At 44.5% G+C, this 24611-nt stretch overlaps 11 protein-coding genes across 11 annotated transcripts; 6 read left to right on the top strand and 5 right to left on the bottom strand.

Annotated features, from left to right (window-relative positions):
- Nucleotides 1–46: 46 nt before the first annotated feature.
- On the top strand, nt 47–1804 carry L203_103072 (uncharacterized protein; the record flags this gene model as incomplete). The annotated part of the gene is made up of 7 exons (XM_066212478.1): nt 47–154; nt 199–246; nt 296–319; nt 366–1107; nt 1157–1275; nt 1318–1505; nt 1561–1804. The coding sequence occupies 7 exons, from the start codon at nt 47–49 to the stop codon at nt 1802–1804; spliced, it is 1473 nt and encodes a 490-aa protein (XP_066068575.1).
- A 480-nt stretch (nt 1805–2284) lies between these two features.
- L203_103071 (uncharacterized protein) lies at nt 2285–3322 on the top strand (the record flags this gene model as incomplete). Its single annotated transcript, XM_066212477.1, has 1 exon — nt 2285–3322. The coding sequence occupies one exon, from the start codon at nt 2285–2287 to the stop codon at nt 3320–3322; it is 1038 nt and encodes a 345-aa protein (XP_066068574.1).
- A 363-nt stretch (nt 3323–3685) lies between these two features.
- Nucleotides 3686–4429, bottom strand: L203_103070 (6,7-dimethyl-8-ribityllumazine synthase; the record flags this gene model as incomplete). Its single annotated transcript, XM_066212476.1, has 3 exons — nt 3686–3762; nt 3809–4164; nt 4212–4429. 3 exons carry the CDS (start codon nt 4427–4429, stop codon nt 3686–3688), a joined length of 651 nt encoding a protein of 216 aa, XP_066068573.1.
- A 173-nt stretch (nt 4430–4602) lies between these two features.
- On the top strand, nt 4603–9320 carry L203_103069 (uncharacterized protein; the record flags this gene model as incomplete). The annotated part of the gene is made up of 16 exons (XM_066212475.1): nt 4603–4770; nt 4819–4989; nt 5040–5202; nt 5257–5802; nt 5853–5987; nt 6045–6605; nt 6652–7084; nt 7139–7297; nt 7359–7573; nt 7625–7980; nt 8034–8097; nt 8147–8278; nt 8325–8449; nt 8507–8669; nt 8731–8988; nt 9055–9320. 16 exons carry the CDS (start codon nt 4603–4605, stop codon nt 9318–9320), a joined length of 3915 nt encoding a protein of 1304 aa, XP_066068572.1.
- Nucleotides 9321–9634: 314 nt separating this feature from the next.
- On the bottom strand, nt 9635–12484 carry L203_103068 (uncharacterized protein; the record flags this gene model as incomplete). The annotated part of the gene is made up of 7 exons (XM_066212474.1): nt 9635–10740; nt 10790–11348; nt 11668–11703; nt 11749–12087; nt 12137–12168; nt 12219–12302; nt 12415–12484. 7 exons carry the CDS (start codon nt 12482–12484, stop codon nt 9635–9637), a joined length of 2226 nt encoding a protein of 741 aa, XP_066068571.1.
- Nucleotides 12485–12781: 297 nt separating this feature from the next.
- L203_103067 (uncharacterized protein) lies at nt 12782–13829 on the top strand (the record flags this gene model as incomplete). Its single annotated transcript, XM_066212473.1, has 7 exons — nt 12782–12790; nt 12837–12893; nt 12948–13184; nt 13274–13354; nt 13445–13556; nt 13624–13739; nt 13794–13829. 7 exons carry the CDS (start codon nt 12782–12784, stop codon nt 13827–13829), a joined length of 648 nt encoding a protein of 215 aa, XP_066068570.1.
- Nucleotides 13830–14396: 567 nt separating this feature from the next.
- L203_103066 (uncharacterized protein) lies at nt 14397–15145 on the bottom strand (the record flags this gene model as incomplete). The annotated part of the gene is made up of 3 exons (XM_066212472.1): nt 14397–14739; nt 14815–15018; nt 15084–15145. 3 exons carry the CDS (start codon nt 15143–15145, stop codon nt 14397–14399), a joined length of 609 nt encoding a protein of 202 aa, XP_066068569.1.
- A 1743-nt stretch (nt 15146–16888) lies between these two features.
- On the bottom strand, nt 16889–18780 carry L203_103065 (uncharacterized protein; the record flags this gene model as incomplete). Its single annotated transcript, XM_066212471.1, has 6 exons — nt 16889–17261; nt 17310–17847; nt 17901–17979; nt 18032–18544; nt 18596–18633; nt 18681–18780. 6 exons carry the CDS (start codon nt 18778–18780, stop codon nt 16889–16891), a joined length of 1641 nt encoding a protein of 546 aa, XP_066068568.1.
- A 160-nt stretch (nt 18781–18940) lies between these two features.
- L203_103064 (uncharacterized protein) lies at nt 18941–19946 on the top strand (the record flags this gene model as incomplete). Its single annotated transcript, XM_066212470.1, has 4 exons — nt 18941–18969; nt 19014–19418; nt 19465–19673; nt 19723–19946. 4 exons carry the CDS (start codon nt 18941–18943, stop codon nt 19944–19946), a joined length of 867 nt encoding a protein of 288 aa, XP_066068567.1.
- Nucleotides 19947–20619: 673 nt separating this feature from the next.
- On the top strand, nt 20620–24118 carry L203_103063 (uncharacterized protein; the record flags this gene model as incomplete). Its single annotated transcript, XM_066212469.1, has 16 exons — nt 20620–20708; nt 20782–20876; nt 20927–21043; nt 21100–21215; nt 21270–21348; nt 21404–21480; nt 21529–21633; nt 21679–21754; nt 21804–21922; nt 21973–22180; nt 22233–22426; nt 22471–23175; nt 23226–23541; nt 23597–23764; nt 23823–23978; nt 24030–24118. The coding sequence occupies 16 exons, from the start codon at nt 20620–20622 to the stop codon at nt 24116–24118; spliced, it is 2709 nt and encodes a 902-aa protein (XP_066068566.1).
- A 174-nt stretch (nt 24119–24292) lies between these two features.
- Nucleotides 24293–24580, bottom strand: L203_103062 (uncharacterized protein; the record flags this gene model as incomplete). Its single annotated transcript, XM_066212468.1, has 1 exon — nt 24293–24580. One exon carries the CDS (start codon nt 24578–24580, stop codon nt 24293–24295), a length of 288 nt encoding a protein of 95 aa, XP_066068565.1.
- Between the last annotated feature and the right edge of the window lie 31 nt (nt 24581–24611).

The following is a 24611-nucleotide window of genomic DNA, read 5'->3' as shown; positions in this document are numbered from 1 at the left end:
GGTAATAAATTTTGAATCCGCTTTATAGATTTAAAAGCGATTCAAAATGCTTTTAAATTCAACATCCATCTCATTCGCCACCAATAAACTCAACATGGAGAGATTGATACAAGCCGTTCATGGTGGGCCCATCCTACAGGCTCGCTCCTTGTCGGTAAGTCGGTCGTTGCCAGAGCGCGACAGCTAATCTGTCTATAGTCGAGCGTACTTTCTGGCGACAACCCGGTGACAATAGACCCGTCCAATGTGAGCATGCTGATGGTGTATGGTGCGTTGGCTGACTTGCGATGTGTAGCCCATCACTCTATTCATTATCCAAGTCAGCTGAAGAGTTGTCGGGTTGAACCAAGACTGACTTTGGTTAGCTTGTTATCATCGTCATCTTTACACACAGCCTGGGATGGGCATTCAGCTATATCAAGCAGCCAAAGGTCATCGCCGAAGTCATAGGCGGTATCTTGTTAGGCCCAACGGTCTTTGGCCGTATACCCCACTTTACCGACCGCATCTTTCCCAAAGCATCTATTTCTTACCTCAATCTCATCTCTACCATCGGCTTAATACTTTTCCTCTTTTGTGTAGGCATTGAGTGTGATGTGGGAACCTTGAAGAAAAATGCAAAGGCGAGCGGGCTCATCTCGGTAGCGGGTATGATCCTGCCGTTTGGCTTGGGCGCCGCCGTCGCCGTCCCGGTCTATCACAATTTTGTCGAGACAGACAAGGTCTCTTTTGGCCATTTCCTACTATTTGTTGGCGTAGCGATGGCGATCACAGCTTTTCCGGTGCTGTGTCGGATTCTTACCGCGACCAAGCTTATTGACACTCGTGTTGGTGTCATCGTTCTGGCGGCCGGTATAGGGAACGACGTCGTCGGCTGGGTGCTTTTGGCGCTGACACTTGCCCTGGTGAATGCAAAAGCTGGCGTAACGGCGGTATATGTCTTGCTCTGCGCAGTCGGTTGGGCTATTCTGCTCTTATGGCCAGTCAAAAAGGCGTATGTTTGGCTTATCAAGAGGACCGACAATCTGGAAAAAGGTCCTTCGCCTAACATGATGGTTGTCACTCTGTTGATTGCTTTTATTTCTTCATTCGTGACTAGCATTATTGGTAAGGTTTCTGTTGCTTTGGTCGCGACAGTCTCACATTATGATTACAGGCGTACATCCTATTTTCGGCGCTTTTATTGCTGGACTCATTATACCTCATGAGGGGAAATTTGCAGCCACTCTCGTCGATAGATTAGATGGCCTCATCAGCTCGGTGTTTTTACCCATCGTGAGTAAACAATCGTTGCGGCACTTTTGCTGACAAGTACAGTACTTTGTTCTTTCTGGTCTTCAAACCAATCTCGGTTTACTTAATACTGGCAAGATTTGGGGATATATTATCCTTTTGATTACCATTGGATTTATCGGTAAATTCGTGGGCTGTGCGGGTACTGCTTGGGCTCTCAAGTTCAGCTGGAGGGAGAGTTGTGCTATAGGCATGCTTATGAGTTGCAAAGGGTAGGTCGCTCGCTTTACATTATGCTAGATTGCAAGAGGCTGATTGAGAGGGAAGTCTTGTTGAGCTCATTGTTCTCAACGTCGGTCTTGCTGCTGGCATCATTGACCAACGACTCTTTTCCATGTTTGTCATTGTCGCTATCGTTCTGACCTTTATCACCACTCCTGCCACTGAGGCCGTTTATCCTAAACGCTTTCGTCAACACATCAGCGATACAGAGTCGAGTGGTGATCACAGTGAGAGGTCCTACGACGACAAGACTCATCCGACTATCACGACTCACAACTTTAACGTATAAGATTTGAAGCTAGATTGATGAGGATTTTATGGTGAGTTTGCATCTGTGTTTGGAAATATCACATTGCAAGACGCTGATACGTACACTTGAGATCACATTATGTTTCTTGACCAATCCACAAGTCACTTGAAAGATACAGTGTTGTACATTTTCTAAGTTAGGATTGTTTGCTATGATTAGAATTATCTTCTTGAAAGAGTTGCTCCTTTTGCCCGTTCCGTTGGGCTATGCCATCTATTGTATAGATACTATTTAACGATTTACACATTGGAAATGTATTATTATCATTGTCAAGTCTACATCTACAGCACTCTGTCTATGGTTTGAGAAAATCTGTTCTCAGAGGTTATTTCCGCCCCAATAAATCCTCCGAGTTTTGGGAGTTTCTCCCATATGTTCTCTTTCTGCGAAAATATACATCTACAGGCTTTTTTAATAACTCTCAAAATATTTGCATCTTTTACTTTCATTTCATATCAAATGGAACCCATTAACTTGCCCAATGGCCATAGGAAACTTTCCTACGAAGCTCTCCATCCTGTTAGAGACCTCGTTCTTCGTCACCTCGCTCAGATTGACCCGCTCAAAACACTCACACTCTCCCGCTACCACTATCGCTGCACTGTTCCCATCCTCTACCATACAATCACCATCAGCAACAAGCTCCTAGTCTGCATTATGAATGGGCCAGAGGCTCAGAAGCGGGCGCGCAAAGCCTGCAGCTATACGCGTGTCTTGCGAATACCTACTCTTGACTCTATTGCAGCTTTTAACTGTTTCAGATTGCCATACTTCTTTGTTCAACCTGTCTACGATCCCCAAACTATGTATAGACGCCGGATAACAGTGGTTCTTTTCCCAAACATTGTTTGCCTGGTATACCACTGGGAAGTCATCAGGTTCAAATTTATTACTCAGCTACTTCAATGCTATCCGGCCAATAGGATAACCGACTCCATTATGGATCAAAGCGGGATGACTGCTACCGAGCTTGTTGTTGAACTGAAGCAGAAGGAGCATGACACAATGTCCCTCGTGGATGAGATAGAGATGATGGTTTGGCGGCATATGCCTAGACTGCTCACGCTGGTCATTTTTGTCAATATGTTCAAGATTCAAGATTGTCTGGATATTATTACAGTATTCCCTCAAAAATGGAGCCACCCTCCTATGCGGGTGAAAGTTATTCTGCTTTTGGGAGATGGCCAGGATAAAGATCAACACGACGATCTATATCTGGAAACTGTCGTCACTGCCATGTGTGATATGGCCAAATTTCGCTTACAAGAGACGGATAATTTCAGTGCAATACGGATATTTGAAGATAAATTCGCCTTTTGCTGGATTGAAAAGATCATTTTCCGGATACCCTATGCCCAGAGAGTCAAGAAGGAGCTGATAAAGAGATGTCAAGGTGAACCGGAGCTGTTGCGTATAGTCGAGGATATATGTGAGATAACAGAGCTTGACAAGACGCTATTGGATGAGTATGATTTGTTGACAAAGTATGAAAGGTGACGCATCCACCAGGCATCTTGTAAAGTAGCTCAAATCTAATGATGAGATCTTGCCAGACCATTGTCAAGGCAAGTTTGCGTGTTCAGACAAGGGCAAATAAAGTCCATAGCGCATGAGCGAGACAGATGTTGCAAGCAAGGAAGACCAGTCGTCGTCTTTTCCGGCCTAGCGCAGCCATGGCTATGTGGTTACACCTGCAGAGCTACAAATCAAGAAAGATGGTGCCGCCACTGTCAAGAGGAAGGACGGATGTATAGTTGGACTATAGCGGCAACAAAAGTAACATTACTTCTCAAACATGTCATAATGCGATGTCAATGCTGCATGCCATTTGCTTGTTTAGTACTTCTTTCCGTGATTTGACTACAAAATACCCCTTTCCCACTCTTTACTCTGAGCTGCAAGTTCGACGGCTGCCAGGCCCCAGTCCTCTCCATGGTCTTGAGCTCATTAGTGTCAAGATACAATTACAACCGCCAAACTCACTATGTCCCTTGTTTTCTCCACTACCAACACCGGCTCTCACAAGAGCTTGTTCATCATTTAAAACCGTCAAGACTCCAAACACAACCGGAGTACCGCTTTCGAGCTGAACTTTCATCAAGCCTTGAGAAACTGCCTCACAAATATACTCAAAATGCATGGTAGAACCTTTGATGAGACATCCAATGGCAATAACAGCATCAAAAGGAGCAGTTGAGCCATTGGCAACAGGTTGTCCTTGAGAAGCAGACGCCGTTGGGGAAGAGGAATTGTTGTCAATAAGTGAGAGTAAGTTTGTGCTGGATTGAAGCATAGAAGGGGCAGCGTTGGCAGATTGAGTCTTGCCAGCCTCAATCAATCTAGGGATTGTCGTTAGCCGTCTTGCGTCTCTCTATCCTCGTCGTACTTTTTGGCAGCAAATGGAAGCTCATAGCTTCCTGGAACACTCTTGATGACAATATTTCCCTCCTTGACCCCTTGTTCCTTGAGCTTTTTCATTGTGCCAGCAAGAAGGGCTTGAATCACAGTATCGTTCCACCTGGCGTGTACGATAGCAATACGGAAATTTGTACCATCATAAGACTTTTCAGAAGGAGAAAGTCCCTTGATAGTAGCGTCAGTCATTCTGTTTTATATTGTAATGTTTTCGCCGTGAAAGATACAAAAGCAAAAAGAAATAGAAAAGAGTTAGAGAACGTAGAACCAACAGGCGGAGGTCGCCGCCTTTATTATTTTAATTCTTTAATCATAATTTTCAACATTGAAATTCTTTTATAAATGAAATTTTTTTAAAAAAGATGAGAAGTCTATCGCCATTAGCTTTGACTATCCAAAACTTACCACCAGGACAGAAACCATCAAACTTAGTAGTGGACCCAGAGACAGATTCGCTCTATGTCGCTGTAGAAACGGCTCATCAAGATTTACAAGTAGAGATTCTCAAAGTACAGAGAGACAGTTTAGAAGTGAGCAGTGTTGAGCAATAGAGACTCTGTTGACAAGTTACTGAGCAGCCAGTTGCATCTTTCACGTCGCCAGTAATTTCACCTTTTCCAAAACCAACATACCTTGGCGAGACACTGTCTTTACATTATCTTGCAGATGACAGAGTCTTGGTAGCTCTCCTTGCGGGCGGAGACATTGTGACAGTGACATTGGAAGGTCCAGATGGGTCTGTTGGCACTGTAGGTTCATATTATGGTTGGCAGCAGCACTTGCTAAGAGGTTGATCAAGGTTGAGGTTGTTGGGAGCGTAGAAAGTGGTATCAAAGCCGCTGCGTGGTCTCCAGATGATGAGCAAATCATCCTTGTCACGGGAGAAGATAATATTGTTTGTATGACTCGCAATTTTGATGTGATACATGAGGAACCTTTACGTTCTGAAGATTTCGGGGAAGGTTGGTCAACTTTTCCGATGCTGGCAAGACATTCTTAATACTATTTGTTCTTAGACAAATTTATAAATGTTGGCTGGGGATCCAAGTCTACCCAATTCCACGGCTCTATAGGCAAATCTGCTGCACGTCAGTCTACCAATGTCGCTTCCTCTTTCTCTCATCCGACCGACCATGGTCTTCCAACCATCTCTTTTCGCGGCGATGCTTCATTTTTTGCTATATCTTCATTGGACTCATATTCTAATGATGAACAAAGATCAAGAAGACAGATAAGGATATATTCGCGCGATGCTTCTGCTGGGCTCAAACCAAAACTCTCAGCTACATCAGAGTCTCTTCCAGGTCTCGAACCAGCACTTGCTTGGCGTCCATCTGGTAATCTGATCTCAACAATGATCAGATATGGCTACGAAGGAGGTGGTGAGGGTCGAGAAGGTCGATGGGATGTTGGTATGATTGAGAGAAATGGGTTAAGACACGGTGGGTTCGAATTGAGGGAGCATAAAGATAGCTGGAAAGAGGGGCGGATCAGAGGCTTGGAATGGAATTCGGACTCGGAAGTTTTGGCTGTATGGGTTGAGAGAAAAGATCGAGATGTTTGTGAGTATTTGTATGCTGCTTCTGTATGGTGTACAATCTGATGGACAAAGTGCAACTGTGGTCAATGAAAAACTACCATTATTATCTCAAGCAAGAGCTCTTTTCGTCTGAGTTTGGAGATGCTAGATTCAGGGGCTTCAAATGGCATCCTGAGGAACCCCTTTCTCTCTTCATAATTCAAGACAGTGAGTTTGTCACTAGATGCCGCAATTGTAGACGACATGCGCTAAGATTTTAACCAGATTCTATTCAACATCGTACTTTTACATGGGACACTTACGCTTCCCGCTTGTCTATGCCAAGAGATACGGCGTCTGTAGCAGTAGTAGACGGGACCGGTCTCCTTGTCACACCATTTCGAACCCAAAACACTCCACCACCCATGTCCTCGTACCAATTAACACTACCCTCCACTCCTGTTCATGCATGTCTTTCTGACTGGGAAGACAAAGCAGCTGCAGTGTTCTCTGATGGGGAAATCATTGTATGGAAATTAAATACAAGGTTGCCAGGACCCAAAGGGTCGAGGCTGCGAGGAGGTGGTAGAGTCGCTGAGCCTGAGGTTGTGCTAAGGACAAAGATTGGAGGATCAAGAGTGATGAGAAATATAGCACTCGGTCCCAATGGAAAAGTTGCAGTACTGAGTCTGACTACAGGCTGCGAGCAGAGTGGTTGCGTAAATGTATTTAGAGAGAAGGATGAAGAAGAATTCAAAGTCCAAGGCAACGTGGAGAGGATTTTGTGGACACAAGAGGAAGATGGAGAAGTACTTGTTATGAATGGAGAAGGGAAGTTGTACAGTGGTAAGTTTGTCTGGAGCCGATAATACAAGGCTAATTATATTACTAGTGGCAAATCCCACCCCCATCGAAATCAGCTTTCCATCCTCACCTACATCCCTTCTGCTTTCAAACAAACTTCTCTTTGCCCTTTCTCCCAACTCCAAACTGTACATGACTCCCTTGGCTCCACATGCACATCCTATTTTGATATCACAGCAACCCGTCACATCCTTCTCTACAACATCATCCTTCTTAGTATTCACCACTTCCTCTCACTTTGCGCACTTTGCTCCATTCACTATCCTGAAACGACTTGCGGAAGGCGAAGATTTGGTGGGCCACGAGATGAAGTGGGAGGAGCGTCGAATTGAAAGAGGTGTACGTATTGTGGTGGCTGCTGAGAGCGAGATGAGTCTTGTATTACAGGCAATGCGAGGAAACTTAGAAACTATATATCCGAGACCTATGGTGCTTCAAGTCGTTAAGAGGGATGTCCTTGCGTAGGTCATGTTATTGTGGAAGGATAAAATTCAACAGCTGATGGCAAAATGCAGAGGAGCTTACCGGAAGGCATTCCTAACCTGTCGAAAACATCGTCTAGACCTCAACATCTTGTATGACCTTGATCCATCGAACTTCATGGATAGTTTGGAGAAATTCGTCGAGCAAGTACCAGAAGTAGATTATCTCAATCTTTTTGTTTCTTCGCTTAAGTAAGTCCTTGTCCATAGATGATAGTATCAGCAGGATTTGGGTTGCTGAGTGGGCACTCAGTGGTGAGGATTCTGTCAAAGTTCTTTACGGCGAGAATTCGCGCGAAGGCAACACCCCTTTCCCAGTTAACAAAGTCAACACTATTTGCGACTCGCTCCGCGGACTCATCGTGGCTTGTGGTGTCGATAAGTACATCGAGACAATACTGACCACTCATGTCTGCAAAGTTCCTGCAGATTATGAGGCAGGTCTTGAAGTTCTGCTGCAGTTGCAAAGTAAGTGGTTTTTTGTCAAAATTGTGTTTGCGAGTCTTAATATGGACAAAGCGGATTACCCGGAGATCGTCGAAAATGCTATCAAATACATTATCTTCCTCTCCGATGTCAATAAGCTATATGATGTCGCTCTCGGAATGTACAATTTCCAACTTGTCCTCATGGTTGCCCAGTACTCTCAAAAAGACCCAAAAGAATATCTTCCCTTTTTACGAGAACTGAGAGCCTTAGACAAATGGGATCAACGTTTTAGGATCGACGATTATCTTGAAAGAAGAGAGAGAGCTTTAGCAAACCTTAAGCAAGCTGGGGACGAGAGATTTGATGAAGTTGTTCAGTACCTGGCAAAATATGAGCTCTATGACACAGCCTTTAAACTGTACGCGGATGAGAATCATCATTTGGCGGCAAGTTTTATTTCTCTGCAAGAAATCTGACTTTCAATGCTAAAAAGAACTAGGTTATATACGATTTCTACGGAGATTACCTTTATGATCGCCGAGAATTTACTGATGCCGCTTTGCGTAGGTCATTTGGCTTTTCTCTTGTTGTCTATCACTGATCTGTATTTAGCCTATCTCCTCGCTAATAAGCCTCGAAAGGCGCTCAAAGCTTATGAGCGCGCCCATGCTTGGAGAGAGTTATTTACTTTAGCCAAACAAGAGGATGTTGCAGATTTGAGCGAGTTCATTGAACGAGTTACTGGTAGGTGGTGTATGTCTGCTGCGGAACATAGCTTATGGCTTGCAAGACTATCTAGGTTCTAGGGGCAGACATCTTGAGGCCGCTCAAGTGTTTATTGAGTACGCAAAAGATGTTGATAGTGCTGTCGATACATGCTGCCGAGGGACTGAGTTTTCTGAAGCTTACCGTCTTGTACGTCATGTCTTTGGTCAATCTTAATTCTTATCAGCACTCAACAAGTCTTATCAGGTGTCTGTACACGACAGAAAAGACTTGGTTGAAGCTATGATTCATCCCGGTCTTGAAGAAGCTCAAGAAGCATTGGTTGAGATATTTGAGGAAATGGAGGAGCAACTGGATAAGGAAACGAAGAGACTGTGCGAATTGAAGGATATCCGTGAAAGAGATTACGGTGAATCTCTTTTCTCTTGCCTTCATGGTCACATATGTGCATATACTAAGTCAGCTATTAGATGCGTTCTATATAGTCGAGCGTGAACTGGATTTGGAAGGTGTTGACGTTGCTACCAACGCTACCACTGTTGCCTCACAATTTACGCGCTATACTGTTGCACCAAGCACAATGACTGCAACCACCCGCATGACTGGTCAAACTAACAGAACGAAGCGAGGAAAAAAGAGGGCGACAGGTCGGAGGGGTACGGTAGATGAATGGGAATATTTGGTCATGAGTATCGGAAGATTGTTGGCTCGAGTTGACGAAAAGTCCAGTAAGTTTATTTAGTTAACATCATAAAAGCACAAGACCCGAAGCGCAAGGCTGACGAGACCTATAGGCGAAGCTATAACACTGCTAAGACACCTCCTTCTTGCTTCGCCTGACCATACCGCGCTTGCCAAGTCTCTCCAATCTACCATCATTTCGTTCCGCACCAAGTTGTCCAAATCCTTAGATATTGCCTGGCAAGATCGAGAGGTGGTCTTGAAGGAGGTTACAGAGAGCGGAGGGAGCGGGTTGGAAGGCGGTTTGGAGAAGAGTTTGGGAGAGGTCAAGCCAATAGTTGGCGAATGGAACGGTTTGGGATTCCGACTCAGGGACTGAAATGTTCTTTTCCACTTTATATGGAGTGCATTAGCAAAATGTATTTTAGTCTGGGCATTGGCTCTATTGCTGAGAACACACACAAATGCAAAATATTCATTCAAATTTGGAATCAACAGTCAGAAGCTGAGAGGTTTCAAAGTATGTTTATCAAAAAAGAGATCAAATTCGAAGTTTTAAAAAATTTAAACGAAAGAATGAGAGAAGTTGTATATAAAGACAGATGAGGTATTGACACGGATTCCAAATAGAAAAAATATGCTATGCTCCAACATGTACACTCTTATCCTTACTGCTACCAAATGAATCTTAATCTAGTGGCCCATTCTTGGCATAGGTCCTCTAATTCCAATCGCAGGCGGTGCAACACCAACGCCGACATGTTGCTGTGCAAAACCGTAGCCCATTCCTCCAGGACTGATATTGCCTCCATATTGGAAAGCCCCCATCACAGGTCCACCTACCCCTGACTGACCTAGGTGGCCCAAGTAGGTAGGCATGATTCTCCGACGTGTACGCTGTTTGCGTGTCTCTCCATTAGGACCAAGAGCAGTATTGAGAGCACGGGAAGCGACAGAAATGGAGGGAGAACGGGAACGGTCAATAGGAGTGCGTTGATTAGAGTGGGTAGATGATGCACGAGATTGGCCTGATCCGCCGAGTTTGACACCACCACCAAGGACTGTGACGTTTCCGCCATCATAAGGGGTAACAGAGGGAGATGGGACACGTGGTGTGATTGTTGACTCTGTAGTAGGAGTGGTAGGCTGAGCGACAGATTCGCCAAGAGCTGCGGGAGACATGTTTCGACCCCGAACATTTATTGGAGTAGTTTTGGGCTTGGGCTCTTTCTCCAGATTGTTTTCTTGACATTTCACATCATGTTCTTTGTATAGTTCCTTGATGGGCGAGATTGGAACTTTGAACGGGTCCGCTGTGGCTGGCCGAGAAGAAGGGGTTAGTAATTGTGTATGACCAGAATTTGAATCGGAAACGGATGATGTCACGGAGCTTTGAGACTCTGATCCACGATGAGAGCAGCGAGAAGAAGGACGTCGGTCGGGCAAACATTGCTCATCAGTCTCTGAAAAAGATAACGAGGTGGACCTGGAAGAAGCATAGTCCGAACTTGTCCAACCGGAGGGTTGCTGGCTACGCTGACCTTTTCCAGGAGCATAGCCAAGGCCAATGTTGGAAAACGCAGGAAGGAGCACATTGGTCGTAGTTAGTCTGGCTTCATTTAGACCTTGGCCATGGGCCGGTGTGGGAGGAATGGCAAGAACAGTTGGAGCTCTAATTGGAATAGCATAAGAAGGACGACTCGGCGTCCCGTTGGTGGCTGGCTGCGCCATCTTCACAGGTGTAGCCGGCGAATGCTTTTCGCCGTCTGTAGCAGCCTGCCAGATAACTTGCAAAGGCTCTATCCTATAATCAGTTGCGCCCATAGAAAAGAAAAAAAAACAACACACCTCGGACGACCTTGGTGGGCTCGAAACCAGGGTCTTCCCACTCCCAGCCACCCCATCGCCAAACGACCTGTCCTGGATCACACCAAACCTCCCACTCTTGACCTTTATCTAACCTATTCTCCCTTCCGCCAGCTTTCGCAATGGCCTTTCGCCATACTCGTTCTTCAACGCCAGCCTTGCCACAGGCAGTACGCATCGGAGGCGGGAGACCATAATAACGAGTACATATAAGAGAACGCGTGCCACTGCCTACTTGAGGGTGAAGCTCATCCCAAGTAGGGGCAAATTTTGCAAGCAGCTCCTCCTTTAGCCGGCTGAGGAGACTGTTGACACAATCTGCCGAATAAGCCTCTGAAAGAGGCTCTACAAGGTGCGCGACAAGATGAGAGAGGGCTGTTTCTAGTGTTCGGTTGTAATTGAGATGGGAGGGAAGATGTACGTGGAATTCCTCTTGTGGGAACGAGTCGGCCGAGGAAGCGAGTGACCTATTGGAAAGCGCGGGCGATGGACCTTTGTCTGGCATAATGCTCTTGAACACTAGCGACGACGCAGTGGCATTCTGTTATCGAAATTAGCCTATAAAGGAAAAGAGAAACAGTCGCGTCGGGACGGGTAAAAAATAAACTTGAAAGTACGCACAATCTAGGCCACAGCAAACGGTCCACACTGTACAAAATACGCCAGCGATGTTGATAAAATTTTCTGGAGATGGAAATGCAAATGAGAAATAAAAATAAAAGTAAGTTGACAGGACTATCCAAAAAACAAAAAAGCGGAGGAGAAAGGACACGTTTTTGTATGATTCAAAATTGCCACTTGCGGAAATTACTCTATCCTTACGTAATCAACTGTCCCACACTGGATACTTCATAGCCTACTCGTCTAGCCACAATGACAGATAAAAGATGCTTGCACTGGCCAGAGTGAGAGGGATACATGGGATGAGTGAGCCAGCTTACAAGTACAGTTCGCCCGCCAGACAGCGAGTTAAGAGCAAATCCGGTACAAGGACAGTACATCCTTCCAAGGTCTATGGCCATCTTTTGTATCCTTTCCAGCCGTTGTTGCTCTTCCTCTTCAAAAGGTAATGTTTGTGTTGAAGATAGGCGTGCCCTTTGAGCTGTTGAACAAGACGCAAATGGGTCCGGAAGTGTTTCCGTGTCTGCGGATGGTGATTTTGCCTGTAACTCTGCCTCTAGAGGTGCTTTTGCAGGTTGGTCGGTAGATGTTGTGTTTATCGACGTTGGTATCGGAGGGTCAATGTAGAGCGCATAGGGTTTGCCGGAGGAAGACGCAACCTTCTCCGTTATCAACACCTGTCACATGCAACAGACCTACTTGATAGACATGTCTTCCATTTGGTAGCTCGACTCTTACGACTGGAAGCATGAGAACTTGATCTTGTGTCTAATGACAGATTCTGACATACCCTCACGGCGGTCAACGATCTGAAGCGCAGACATCAACATTGGGCCAAAGACGATATGGAGTTGCAGTAAGAGGGCATCATCGACTGAGTACCAGGTCATTATATATCCCACAATCAGTGTAGGTCCCAAGGATTCCAAGTTTAGCCAGTCCATACCCAGCCGCCACAGGCTTATAACGTCAACTGGTAGACCTACCAGGAAGGGAAGCAGGAAGTGCATCCAGCAATGTCGCTGCGAGCAACATAAATGCTGGAGAAGGAGCCATTGGGCTGTAAGTTGACGAGCACGATTTCAGCGTTTGTAAATGGGCAAAAGAAAGATAAATAAATCTTACATTGAATGTTTAGAAATTCATCTTTTGATAAGACTTTTGAGTTGGCGAATGTGGAGGCAATGTTTACAACACATGAGAGCCACGTGAGTGCCACGCGCCAGCCACGTTGTGTGTTGGTCCGTTACCATCACCTTCCGGGTCTGCATTCGTACTTTTGACTATTACATGCTGGTTTTTCTTTATCTTTTACCTTTCTATCTATCCTTTTCACTATTACATTAACCCACAATGAACAGAGTGAGTCTGATTGAAATGCTTCACAGGCAAAGCTCATCCCTCGAAGATATTCGGAACGGGCAAGCCAAAGCCAAAGCCCTCTCTGACAGATGCCATAGTCTCTGTATGACTATTCACTTACTCTTGGTCCATGTTTGCTGAAGGTATCCGCTCGCAGACAGATGCTCGCGCTTCCTCCCTTGAAGTCAAGCTCAAAAAGCTGGATAATGAGTTGGCAGTGTTCAAAACACAAATGTCCAAGATGCGAGAAGGTCCAGGGAAAGCTGCCGTTCAGCAACGAGCTCTCAGAGTCTTGAAGCAAAAGCGAATGTACGAAAACCAATTGGGACAGCTCCAGCAGCAGACTTTTAACATGGAACAAGCAGCAATGACGACAGAAAATCTGAAGAACACTGTGAGTGAAGCGTCGCCTTCCTAAGCTCGAAAGGAGGTTTGGACTTTCTTTTACTCAGATGGCTAACATGACTTGTCCCGTTTCTGTAGATGGCAACAGTTGATGCTATGCGTATAGCTAATAAAGAGATGAAGAAGCAGTATAAAGGGATCGACATTGACAGAATCGAGGTGAGTTTGCATATCCCCAACATCCTTTGCCTCTGTTCCCCACATCCTGCACATTTATTAACATGTAGTTGACGGTTTGTGTTGGAACAGAGTATCCATTACGATATGGAAGATCTTATTGAACAAGCCAACGAAATCCAAGAATCTTTAGGAAGGAGTTATGGTGTTCCCGATGAAGTGGACGAGGCCGATTTGCAGGCCGGTGCGTGTTTTTTGCGCTTGCACGGCATACGGACCGTCTTGAGCTGACATTGTGCCGCTGTGTGCAGAGCTCGACGCTTTAGGTCTTGATGATGAGCCGATAGGCGAGAATGAGACTCCGGCTTACCTTCAAGATGCTCTGGCTTCACCAGACTTTGTGGATCCTGCCCCTTTTGAAGAGCTTGTACGTTTCTCTTTCGTCAGTATCTTCCATGTCTAGCTCACCTGTATGACATAGCATATGGAGCAACCTACCGCTGAAGTTGCCAGATAATCTCAGCCAATTCTGGCTGTTGCTACTCATGAGAATACAGAGAAGGGAAATACTCGACTTTTTGGTTTTTGGATTGCACAATGTGCTTTGTATAAGTCAACCTGAATAAACAGTGACTTTTCTAATATAGTCAAGATGGAGTCGGTTGTGATGACATTGAAAGTGTAAAGCAGTCTCTTGAGAATCATTGCTCATGTACACTGTATGGTATATGCAATCAGTATTTTGCCTTGTACTTATATTTCTTTGCATGGTGTTGAATCAAAACGACTTTGATTTCGAGATCTCACGATGTTTGTGATCAATAGATACAAAACATTATGACTACGTCCGCGGATAGTATCCTCTCAGCCCTCGCATATGTGTCTTTGGCTAAATCAATGGTATTCCTCTATTAGAGACAGAGCCTAGCTCATATGCGGAATACTGCTTGAAATACCGTTTGGCATCCCACTCTTTGTGAGCAGACAGCAGCGTTGGATCCTGAATGGTATGTCCGATGTCGTAATGTTTTTTTCGGTAGCGACCGAAATGCCCATACGCACAAAGGCTATGTGCTTGTTTTGCTTAGAATTTTAGCTGTTTGGTATCAACACTTCTCATCGGCCCCTCAATAGCGTCTACCATCTCTTCCTGTCTGTTGTTCAAGACTGCAGCAGATGCTCCAGATCCTGGTTTGGCTTCTACGATAACTGCAGTTGCCAAACGCGGGCGTACGCCTAGACAGGAGCAAAGCAGACGATATCGGGCACGAATCTGTGACAAGAGGTTGGCAAGATCTGGCGTGGCCTCTTCGGAAGGCGCGGTAGACAGAGGTTCTTGGCCAGAAGAAGGTTGGGATACAGAAGTAGGATTAACCGTGGGGAATGTATTGATAAGGTCTACTAGAGTTTGCGCATGGTTAAGAGCTCTAAGCGTTGAGTCAAGAATAAGCGTCAGCATGCCTCAGTCCATCATGAAGCATCCTGTCATGAATAGAACCCACCTAAGCTCTTTACTCTTTCGTCCTGCTATATTAATAGCGGTCGCCCGGTTTTTGAAAAGATCAATCCACATCCGTGCCCATCCCTCATAATAACCCACTTCTTCCCAAAGTTCCCAAGACTTTTCTTTTCCAAGCTCTCGACCTTCAAATAAACCATGAAGACGTCCATGAGCAAAGCCAGAGTCATAACCTCTGGAATAGAATCTAGAGTCCAGTAAAAAACTGATCTCAGGATAGTCTCTACGTAATCAAATTGAGATTGAACATACGTCGATTCAAGGTGAGTTGTCTGTTCCAATGGATCATCTGCCATATCCGTATCCCAGTCCATTATTTTCCTCTCGTTATTACTCGTCTTTTAAGCAGCGTATAGCAAGAGGTTTTTTCAAAATGTCAGATGTTTCGTTTTGAATTGTTTCAATAAACCAGAATGATAAGTTGAGTAGAAAGATTAAAAAATGGCCAGCTTTTGACTTTGATCTTTTCAGGCACTATCAGAAGTTTGAAATTAAGCCTTGAAAGAGTAAAATGAATTAATAAATAGTTTTTCAATAAAATAATACTGGTTTCAGAATACATCTCATATTTTTATTATTATATTTAAATATTTCAACAAGTCATGACTTCAGTATTCTTTGATTATTCAAACAGAACCAAGGACATGACAACTAACAATGTCTACGATTTGTCCGGCTTCGAGAACAAGGAATGCTGCCACTGTCTCAGAGTCTGTTGTAAAGTGTTTAGTTGGTGATGGGAAGGGACGCTCTACAAGGGTGAATGTTGAAGGGACAGTAGGAATTAACACAACTCAAGAAAGTGATTACCAGTCTGGTACATAATCGACTTGTACTTTTCAAGATATCCTCAAGGTTGCGCGGTGAGGAAGAAATAATAAACCAAATTCTCTTGGGAGAGAAGGTTGGTATACAGCTTTTCAAACACCAATCAGGACCTTAGACAGCCTTCAGCATCAAGCACAACTGCAAAATGGCGCTCTAAGGGGGCCCAGCAATCATTAGATAATGGATCGAGCTGGCGCAGACTGTGGCAGTCAAACACGAGATACCAGAAGATAATATCTGCAATTTAGAGGAAGCTGGTTACATGATGAGATCCCTTGGGACCGCCAAAATCTCAGTCGGCTAAAACAGAAAAGAAAGCTATGTGCCCAGTCAGCCGAGAGCGAGCAACTATCATTTAATGTATCAATTCCTTGAACTGGCACTATTGATAACAAATGGCCAAGATCTATCGATCCCTGCAGTATAACGATCGCTAACCATCCAAATGAGCAAGGAATAGTCGTGGATGGCCATAGATTGATGTTCAACAAACTCTTGTTTGACTAGACTAGGCATTTCACTCGAGAGACCAAGTTACAGGGGAAAAGAGCGCTGTAGGAGCTGAAAACACCTTGGCTGTCATTCTGGAACAAGCCATGTATAAAACAAAGCGGATGTATCAAAATCTTCATACCCAATTGCATGTGATTACCGCTGTTGTTCGCATTCGCAATAAGATGTATATATTCATGGTTTGCGGTGAGACACACTCAAATGACATATATACTAAAATGTATTAGAGTTTCTGTTTAAGCGCTTCAACAAATATTTATTAATAGTGGCCTCAGGTGCATAAGAAGTTTCATAGTATTAGTGTTCATAGCCTATGCCCAACGTTGAGTATAACGAGGCATTGAAGCCACGGATTTTCCGAATTTACACATGAAGAGATGATGTTATAAATGCATCTCATCCATCGTAGTCTTTCCAAGGAATGCATTACCTTGTCTACATGAATTGCTTGCACTCGTAATGCTCCTGAAGTTTTCCTTCTTTGTTCTCATGTGAGACATGATCAATGGTGTTTAACAATTTGTTATCAAAGTTAAATGTCAGATAAGTCAGTAGATGAGGGGAAAGGCGATAAGACTTGACGGCTGTTTTTAGCCACGAGGGCTTCGGTTTGAGGGCGACGAGTTTGACAATTTGCAGAGAACTACATAGCAAGGAAATTTTATTATGAAATCGAGTAACTCGTAGACAAAATGATGAGTATTAATGTTACACCTTTATGACAGATCTTCTCCCTTTTCTATTCTTTCCAATACTTTTTTCGCTAAGATTTGTTCTTCAATACACATCCCCTTCATCATCCTCACCACGCCACTTTTCTCTTCATCTGTAACATCATTTTGCCTAAAATGCTTCTCCTCTTTCTTAAGACCTTGAAGACGCTTTTCAGAATCCTTCATAATTTTCTTGCAGATATTCTCTAACGTGTAGATCATTGCAAGCTCATTAGAGGGAGCGACATAGGTAGAGTAGCCTCCCTTTATGTTTGGAAGCTTGACAGAATTACGCGGAAGATGAAACACACGGAGTGTCATAAGTAACGAATGAGAGGGATGAGGTGGCAGTGGGTTGGTATGGATAATGTTTTGCCTATAAAATATGAGCAGGAATTCAAACCATATGCAACGAAAGACACACCTCCAACAGCCAATTGCTTCCAGCACTTGCTTCTTCTCAGCCTGGTCTTCTTCGTCTTCAGGGCTCATGGCTGTTTCTTTCCAAAGCTCATCAACCAACCATCCCACATCCAGCTCACCGTATTTTAGCTTCAACCATTTTTCGTCTCCGTGTCCTTCAGGTACCTCACAGAAACCATACTCTGCAAATAATGTAGCACTAGAATGACCACCGTATTCAAACACTACTTCCTCACCCTTGTTCATACCCCTCTCAGGCGCGATAAGACGAAGATCAATCCTACCAGGGATGAGATGGACTCCGTTGCGCGAGTACTTATTACCGTTTCCAGACCAGTCTCCACTAGCACTTGGCTTGTGTCCCCTCCGATTTCCACTTGCAGACGCGGAGGAAGGTGTAGATAACTGACGGACACGAGGAGACGCAATGGATGTATCGGAAGAATGATTGACCATGTCGAGAATTGGTACAAGGGTATGATTCATTCGCTCTGTGGGGCCTGGGAGACCCAGAGGGATAGAAATAGAACGAGTGTTTACTGCCAAAGACAGGTTCAGGTGTGACGCGTTAGAAAAGATGAAAGAGGCCTACCATTGAGCCAAGCCCAGAGAAGGTCTTCTTGTGTCAACGTAGTGGCTAAAGAATGTGATTTGAAAGGTTCTTCTTTGTGCTAAAACATAATGTCAGGTCATTATTATGGCTGCAAAAGCCGCGTGACTTGCAAGAACGTCGCGTAAAGTAGCAATGTCCGTTTCATACCTCTGTTTCACTTCTCGTACTTTTGCTTTCAAAGTTCTAGAAGCGTACTTCTCATATAAGTGATGCCACCAACGCCATTCTTCTGCCCCAGGAACGTCACTGCCTTTTTCGGGTTCAATCACCCATGTCAACGGATGCCAAGGGCGAAACTCTTTAGGAAGTGTTTCTATATAGACCTGCCAGTCAGACGTATACCTTTTCATAGGATCTCTGTTCAACGCAAGATGGAGTGTCAATAGCTCTGTAGTGTCCAGTTGTCTACCGAGCCCAGTTGGTGCCGGAGGAGATATTGGCAAGGTTTTGACTCGTTTTGAGGAGTTGTTATGAGAGACATGGTGAGCCGGCAAGGGAAACAAATGCCTTGGGATGGAAAATACAGGCTGCTTGAGATTATGTTTGGACACAGAGTCTGCAGCCATAAGCGTAAGAGGATTCAACATAGCCGAAGAGGGTATATGGAGGAGGGCGGTTTTCTCCTATACGACGTGTCAACAATGCTGCTTGTTCTAGAATCCAACACAGCATACCCTGACATCCTCTGCTACGACCAAACCTCTGACCACACCTGTACAGGGATATCAAGATTTATTGAATCTGGTTAACTCTACCTACCAGGGACATCGCGAAGAGACAGGCAAGACTTAAATCCAGAATGAGCCTCGTGGAGCCAATCCGTCAGCCGTTCCCAGTCAGTTGTTGTTTTTGTGGGCATAATAATAAAGAAAGAATATATACAAAAGAAGTCAAATGAACATAAAAGAAACTTGAATTGTGAAATGATTCGGACGGGGCCCCACACTCACAAAGATATCAGACAAATCTTGAGGATTCTATTATTTTCCATATTACAACCTATAGAAAACGAAAAAAAAATGGTTAACCCAGACGAGGATACCGAATTGTATGTCTATCTGCTCCCAAATAGCTATTCTGATAGCTATGCAGCAACGATGCCCTTAGGCGTCATGGCATTCTCCCACCAAAGCCCCTATCACGATCACCTTCACCAGACATCCCACATATTACCCATACAGATGCCATCCGGGCAGTCGCCGCCACAGCTGATGCTGAACAGCTTGGGATGCTTCTTGAAGCTGATAACCTGGATTCCGATGATGAGCGCATGTTTGAAGAATACAGAAAAAAGCGAATGGAACAGGTGAAAAGAAACGAAAAAAAGGGAAAGTTTGGGAGTGTAGAACCTCTTGCGAGAGAAGACTTTGTTCGGGAAGTCACTGAAGGAAGCAAAGTAGATCTTGACAGCGGAAAGGTTGAGGCTGATGAAGAGGACGAAGATAAACCCGCGAGGTTAAAAGGGACAGGAGTGGTCGTCTTTTTATTCAAAGATTCGTAAGTCACTATGCTGCTGTTCAAACACCTGACTCGTATCATGAAGAGTGGCATTATCTCGGCATCTAAGGCCGCTACTTGATCAGCTGGCTGTAGCACATTCCTCTACAAAGTTTTTATCGATCCCAGCTGGCTTGTGTATACCCAACTATCCCGATAAGAATGTCCCTACATTCTTGATCTATCGAAATGGAGAGATGGTGGGTAATGTGGTTGCGGGGATGGGTTTGAAAGGTCTCAAGACAACAGTCAAAGGTTGGTAAACCGTACGTTTGCTATGAGGATTAGTGTTAACTGGAAACAGATCTCGAAGGGCTTCTTCTCTATTTCAAAGCAATTGAAAGACCTTCATCAGCATTTCAGCGACCTAGAGCAGCTAGCCATGATTCGGATTTTGATGATGATTTAGATAATGGCGTTGGTGCTGTTAACACCAAGCAGAGTAGAATTAGACATGGCGGGATGGGTGTTGGTACTGGCAGAAGCGAGGACGAAGACGACAGCGACGTTAGCGACTTTGACATGTAAATCCGAGTCCGTGTTGAATACACATGCTTCATATTTTCTATCGTATCAAAGACGCTGATATGTATACCACCAATCTTGATTCCTTTCATGAGATATTGTAGAGGTAAATAACAGTTTCTAGAAAAGATATATTTGGTATATGTGGGTTGCTTCTCGAAGCCGTATGTGTGGCTAGTGATATAATACTCCAGTCACTACCTTATTCTACATAATACATTCATAGCATGAGAAAACGATCCTAGCCGCTTAGGCTCAAGTAAAGATGGTGCTTGAAAATGGTGGTCCACTTCACTCGTGTAAACTTGTAGACCAACATATCCAGCACCTCTTCTCCCGTTTGTCAGCCAATTGACTTTGTCATCTCATGATTTAGAGAAAAGAGTCTTAAGAAAATTTCGCGAAATATATTGCAGAAAATTGAATGTTGTTTTTATTGATTAAGATGTAAAAAAGAAATCATTGAAGCTCAAAATATTTCTAGAATATATGAATGGCCAATCTCCGAGGTTTCCCACGGATGCCTACCAGCTCATGTTTCGGCTATGATTTATCAAGTTGAACCGGTGGATGAGGACCAAAAAGTATAAGTACAGCTTCTCATTCACCTTTTTACTTTTCTTTTCCAACCTGTTTTATACTTTGTTATTTCGCTGATTTTTCAAATTGTGTCACTATGGCTCAAGTAATGACACCAACGGAGAAGCTCGACTTCAAGGATCTTGTGACGTTGGTAACGGGAGCTGGCAGCGGAATTGGCAGAACGTAAGTGTCGCTGTATACGGCAATCTACTTATAGGAATTCTATGCTGATGATCTTGGTGCTTTTTCTCGATAGCTATGCTCGTTTTTTTGCTACTCGTGGAGCAAAGGTTGTAATCAACGATGTGTCAACCCCAGCGGCTCAGGCTGTAGTAGATGAGATTGTCAAAGGTTACTTGCGCGTTCTTATATAATCTTTCAATTGCTCACCAGTTTATTAGCTGGGGGAATAGCTGCTGCTGCTCCTGGTTCTGTCACTGAAGGCGACAAGATCGTTGCCCAAGCTGTTCAGGCTTTTGGAACTGTTCACGTTCTCATAAACAATGCCGGAATCCTTCGTAGGCCTGCAACCTTACTTTAAGCTACCTTTTGCTGACTCAATTTTGATATGCAGGCGACAAGTCTTTCAAAAACATGTCTGATCAGGATTGGGATCTTGTCATCGCCATTCATCTCAAAGGTTCCTACTCTTGTACCAAGGCCTGCTGGCCTTATTTTAGGCAACAAAAGGTGTGCCAAAGCTCATCAGTTACGTCCATTACATAGATGTTAATGTAGCAATAGTTTGGAAGGGTTGTCAATACCTCTTCTGCCGCCGGGCTTTATGGGAACAGGGGACAGGCCAACTATTCTGCTGCCAAGAGTATGTGCACTCGTTCTATTCAGTGATTCTGCTCTCTGCTCACCATTAACTAAAGTGGGTCTTGTTGGGTTCACTAGGACCCTTGCTAGAGAGGGAATCAAGTACAACATCAAAACCAATGTGATTGTACCTGTGCGTATATATTCACACATCATCGAGCCAACATCTGACATTCAGAAGATGGCTGCTTCAGCTATGACCGAGACAATTTTGCCTCCAGATATGTTAAAGGGTCTTAAACCAGAGTTTATTGCATCTTTTGTTGGTGTTCTTACGGCCAAGAATGTAGGCTCTTCACTAAACATAACAGAGTGAGGCTGATCTTAAAAGGGCCCCGATGCTAATGGCCGCATCTTTGAACTCGGTGCTGGCTTCTTTTCCGAAGTAAGATGGGAGAGGTCAAAAGGTATGTTGTTATATCGTGGGTAGATGACACCTTATCGTAAAATATGCAGGGGCCATCTGGAAAACAGATGAGAGTTTCACTCCCTCTGCAGTGGCAGCAAAGTGGGCTGAAGTTCAAGATTTTGAGAATCCTCAGCATCCTCTCAATAGCGAGGATGCAGACATGTTTGTATGTGAAGATCAGTATTTTCAACAGACCAAACTGATTCGTGAGAGTAGGGCATTGCCAAAACGGCTATCAAGCTTCCAGCAAACAAGCAAGCATCACCAATGATTGATTTTAAAGGAAAGACGGTTGTCATTACTGGTGCAGGAGCTGGTCTAGGTCGAGCCTATGCCATTATGTTTGGTAAATCTGGAGCGAATGTCGTTGTAAATGATGTCAGTAAGGAAAACGCTGAAAAGGTTGTGGAAGAAGTCAAGACGGGTATGTCATCTCACATTTCAAATTTGCATAGCCAAGCTCAGCCATGTAATAGCGGGAGGAAATGCTGTCTCTGCTATCTGTTCCGCTGAGGAAGGCGAGACCATCGTCAAAGCAGCCCTTGACGCTTTTGGTACCGTGCATGTTCTGGTAGCTAATGCTGGTATTCTTCGAGACAAAGGTTTTGCAAATATGAGTGAGCAGATGTGGGACCAAGTCATCCAAGTCCATATGCGAGGCACTTTCAAAGTCAGTCATTATACCCAAAACCAAACTAGGCTGATCGAAAGCAGTGTGTCAAAGCTGTCTGGCCCATCTTTCAGCAACAAAAGTATGGTCGTATCATTACCACGGCTTCTCCCAACGGTATTTATGGGACGATCGGTCAGGCTAATTACTCCACAGCCAAAGCTGGCATCGTGGGTTTCGCTCGTTCTTTGGCTATAGAAGGCTCTGGACATGGTATCAAAGTAAACTGCATCGCTCCTCGAGCTGCCACTGCGATGACAGCCACTGTCTGGCCAAAAGAGATGATGGATACCTTCCAGGCAGAAACTGTTGCTCCTGTTGTTGGCTATCTGGCATCTGACGTTTGTGAGGACTCGGGGACATTTTACGAGGTCTTTGGAGGCTTTGCAGCTCAAATGAGATGGCAAAGAACTTATGGCACAATTTTCCCTAACGATCAGGAAATCAAACCTGAACACATTCTCACTAGATGGAAAGAAATCACCACCTTTGACGAGCGTTCTACAAACCCAACATCTGGTATTGAAGCGTTGCAGCAAATTATGGAGAACATTAACAATACCAATGGCTCAAGTTCTGAATCATATGAGGATGCCGAGGATACGGAAGAAATTAAGGCCGCTAAACGAGCTAAATTAGACCCATATCATTACGTCTTTTCAGAGAGGGATGTCATCCTCTACAACCTTGGTGTGGGCGCAAAAATAAATGAGCTCCAATGGGTTTATGAGAATGCAGACGGTTTCGCTGTGAGTATCAGGTAAACTTAAAGAAATATGTCGTAGCTGATGAAACCCAGCCTCTTCCCACATTTGGTGTGATCCCTCAGTTTGGAACATCAGCCTCTTTAGATCTTGGAAGCTTTGTCCCCAATTTAAACCCTGCCAAGCTGCTTCATGGTGAACAATATCTCAAGATCAAGGCTCCTATCCCTACGAGTGGTACGCTGATCAGTGAGGCGAGACTGTTAGAAGTTTTGGACAAAGGGAAAACAGCAGCTGTAACAACTATTGTAGAGACTAAAGAAAAAGAAACTGGAGAGATTATCTTTGAGAACCAGAGTACAATTGTTCTCAGGGGAAGCGGTGGTTTTGGTGGCAAGAAGAGTGGCACTGGTGAGTTGTCAGCATTTCTGTAGGCGACAGTGCACTAAGATATGAGCAAATTTAGACAGAGGTGCCGCTACAGCTCTCAATACCCCGCCCAAAAGGAGCCCTGATGCGATAGTAGAAGAGAAGACTACCCAAGAGCAAGCGGCCATCTACCGCCTGTCGGGCGACTGGAACCCTCTTCACATTGATCCCAACTTCTCTAGTATTGGAGGTTTTCCAAAACCTAGTGAGTGGCATACAGTTCTAGACATAGGTAAAAGAAATGTTGTTGAATTAGTAAATAGTATTACATGGCTTGTGTTCAATGGGAATTGCTGGCAAGCATGTTTTGAAGACTTTTGGCCCTTATTCGGATATCAAGGTCAGGTTCACAGGCATAGTCATTCCTGGGGAGACTCTTATTACAGAGATGTGGAAGGAAGGTAACAAGGTCATCTTTAGTGAGTTGAATTACTTAAATGAAACGCTGGATAACCTAATAAAACTTCAAGGTGTCAAGGTCAAGGAGAGAAATGCTCTGGCACTGAGCAACGCTGCTGTGACTCTTTTGGAAGAGAAACAGACAAAGGCAAAGCTATGATATAACCGTCTGTGACTAGTTGTAGCCAGTCTAATCATATGAATTACCTTTCGGAATATCAGACAACAAGAATGTGAGATGTACAATCTTTAAGTTGCAAAATATGCATGCCAGTAGCGGGGCAGCGGTACAAGGCGTGACCTATCCAGAGTTTGAAACTGCCAAAAACCTGAGTTAAGCCAAAGTGCTCTTAGCCTTGGCTCCACTGGCCTTCTTGCAAGGGCCACACCAATGGGTTTGACAGTACTTCAACTTCCAACAGGCTCGTCCATGGTTGGAGGTCTTGCACTTGTCACCGAGCTTGGGAGGCACTGCTGCCGCATGAGGACAAGGAACGACATCATAAGGATCGTTTATGGATGCTTCAGGGGTGTTGCCGCCAGACTCAGCGTTAGGAGCGCTCGACGCAAGTTGGGAGCGGGCAACATAGCCATGGCAAAGGGTATGAGCTATAACGGCCATTCTGTTGTGAGAAGAGAAAGTTGTGAAGATT

The sequence above is a fragment of the Cryptococcus depauperatus genome, chromosome 3, assembly GCF_001720195.1.
Source record: "Cryptococcus depauperatus CBS 7841 chromosome 3, complete sequence".
NCBI classification, from domain to species: Eukaryota; Fungi; Basidiomycota; class Tremellomycetes; order Tremellales; family Cryptococcaceae; genus Cryptococcus; species Cryptococcus depauperatus.
This window is presented reverse-complemented; position numbering and strand designations above follow the sequence as displayed.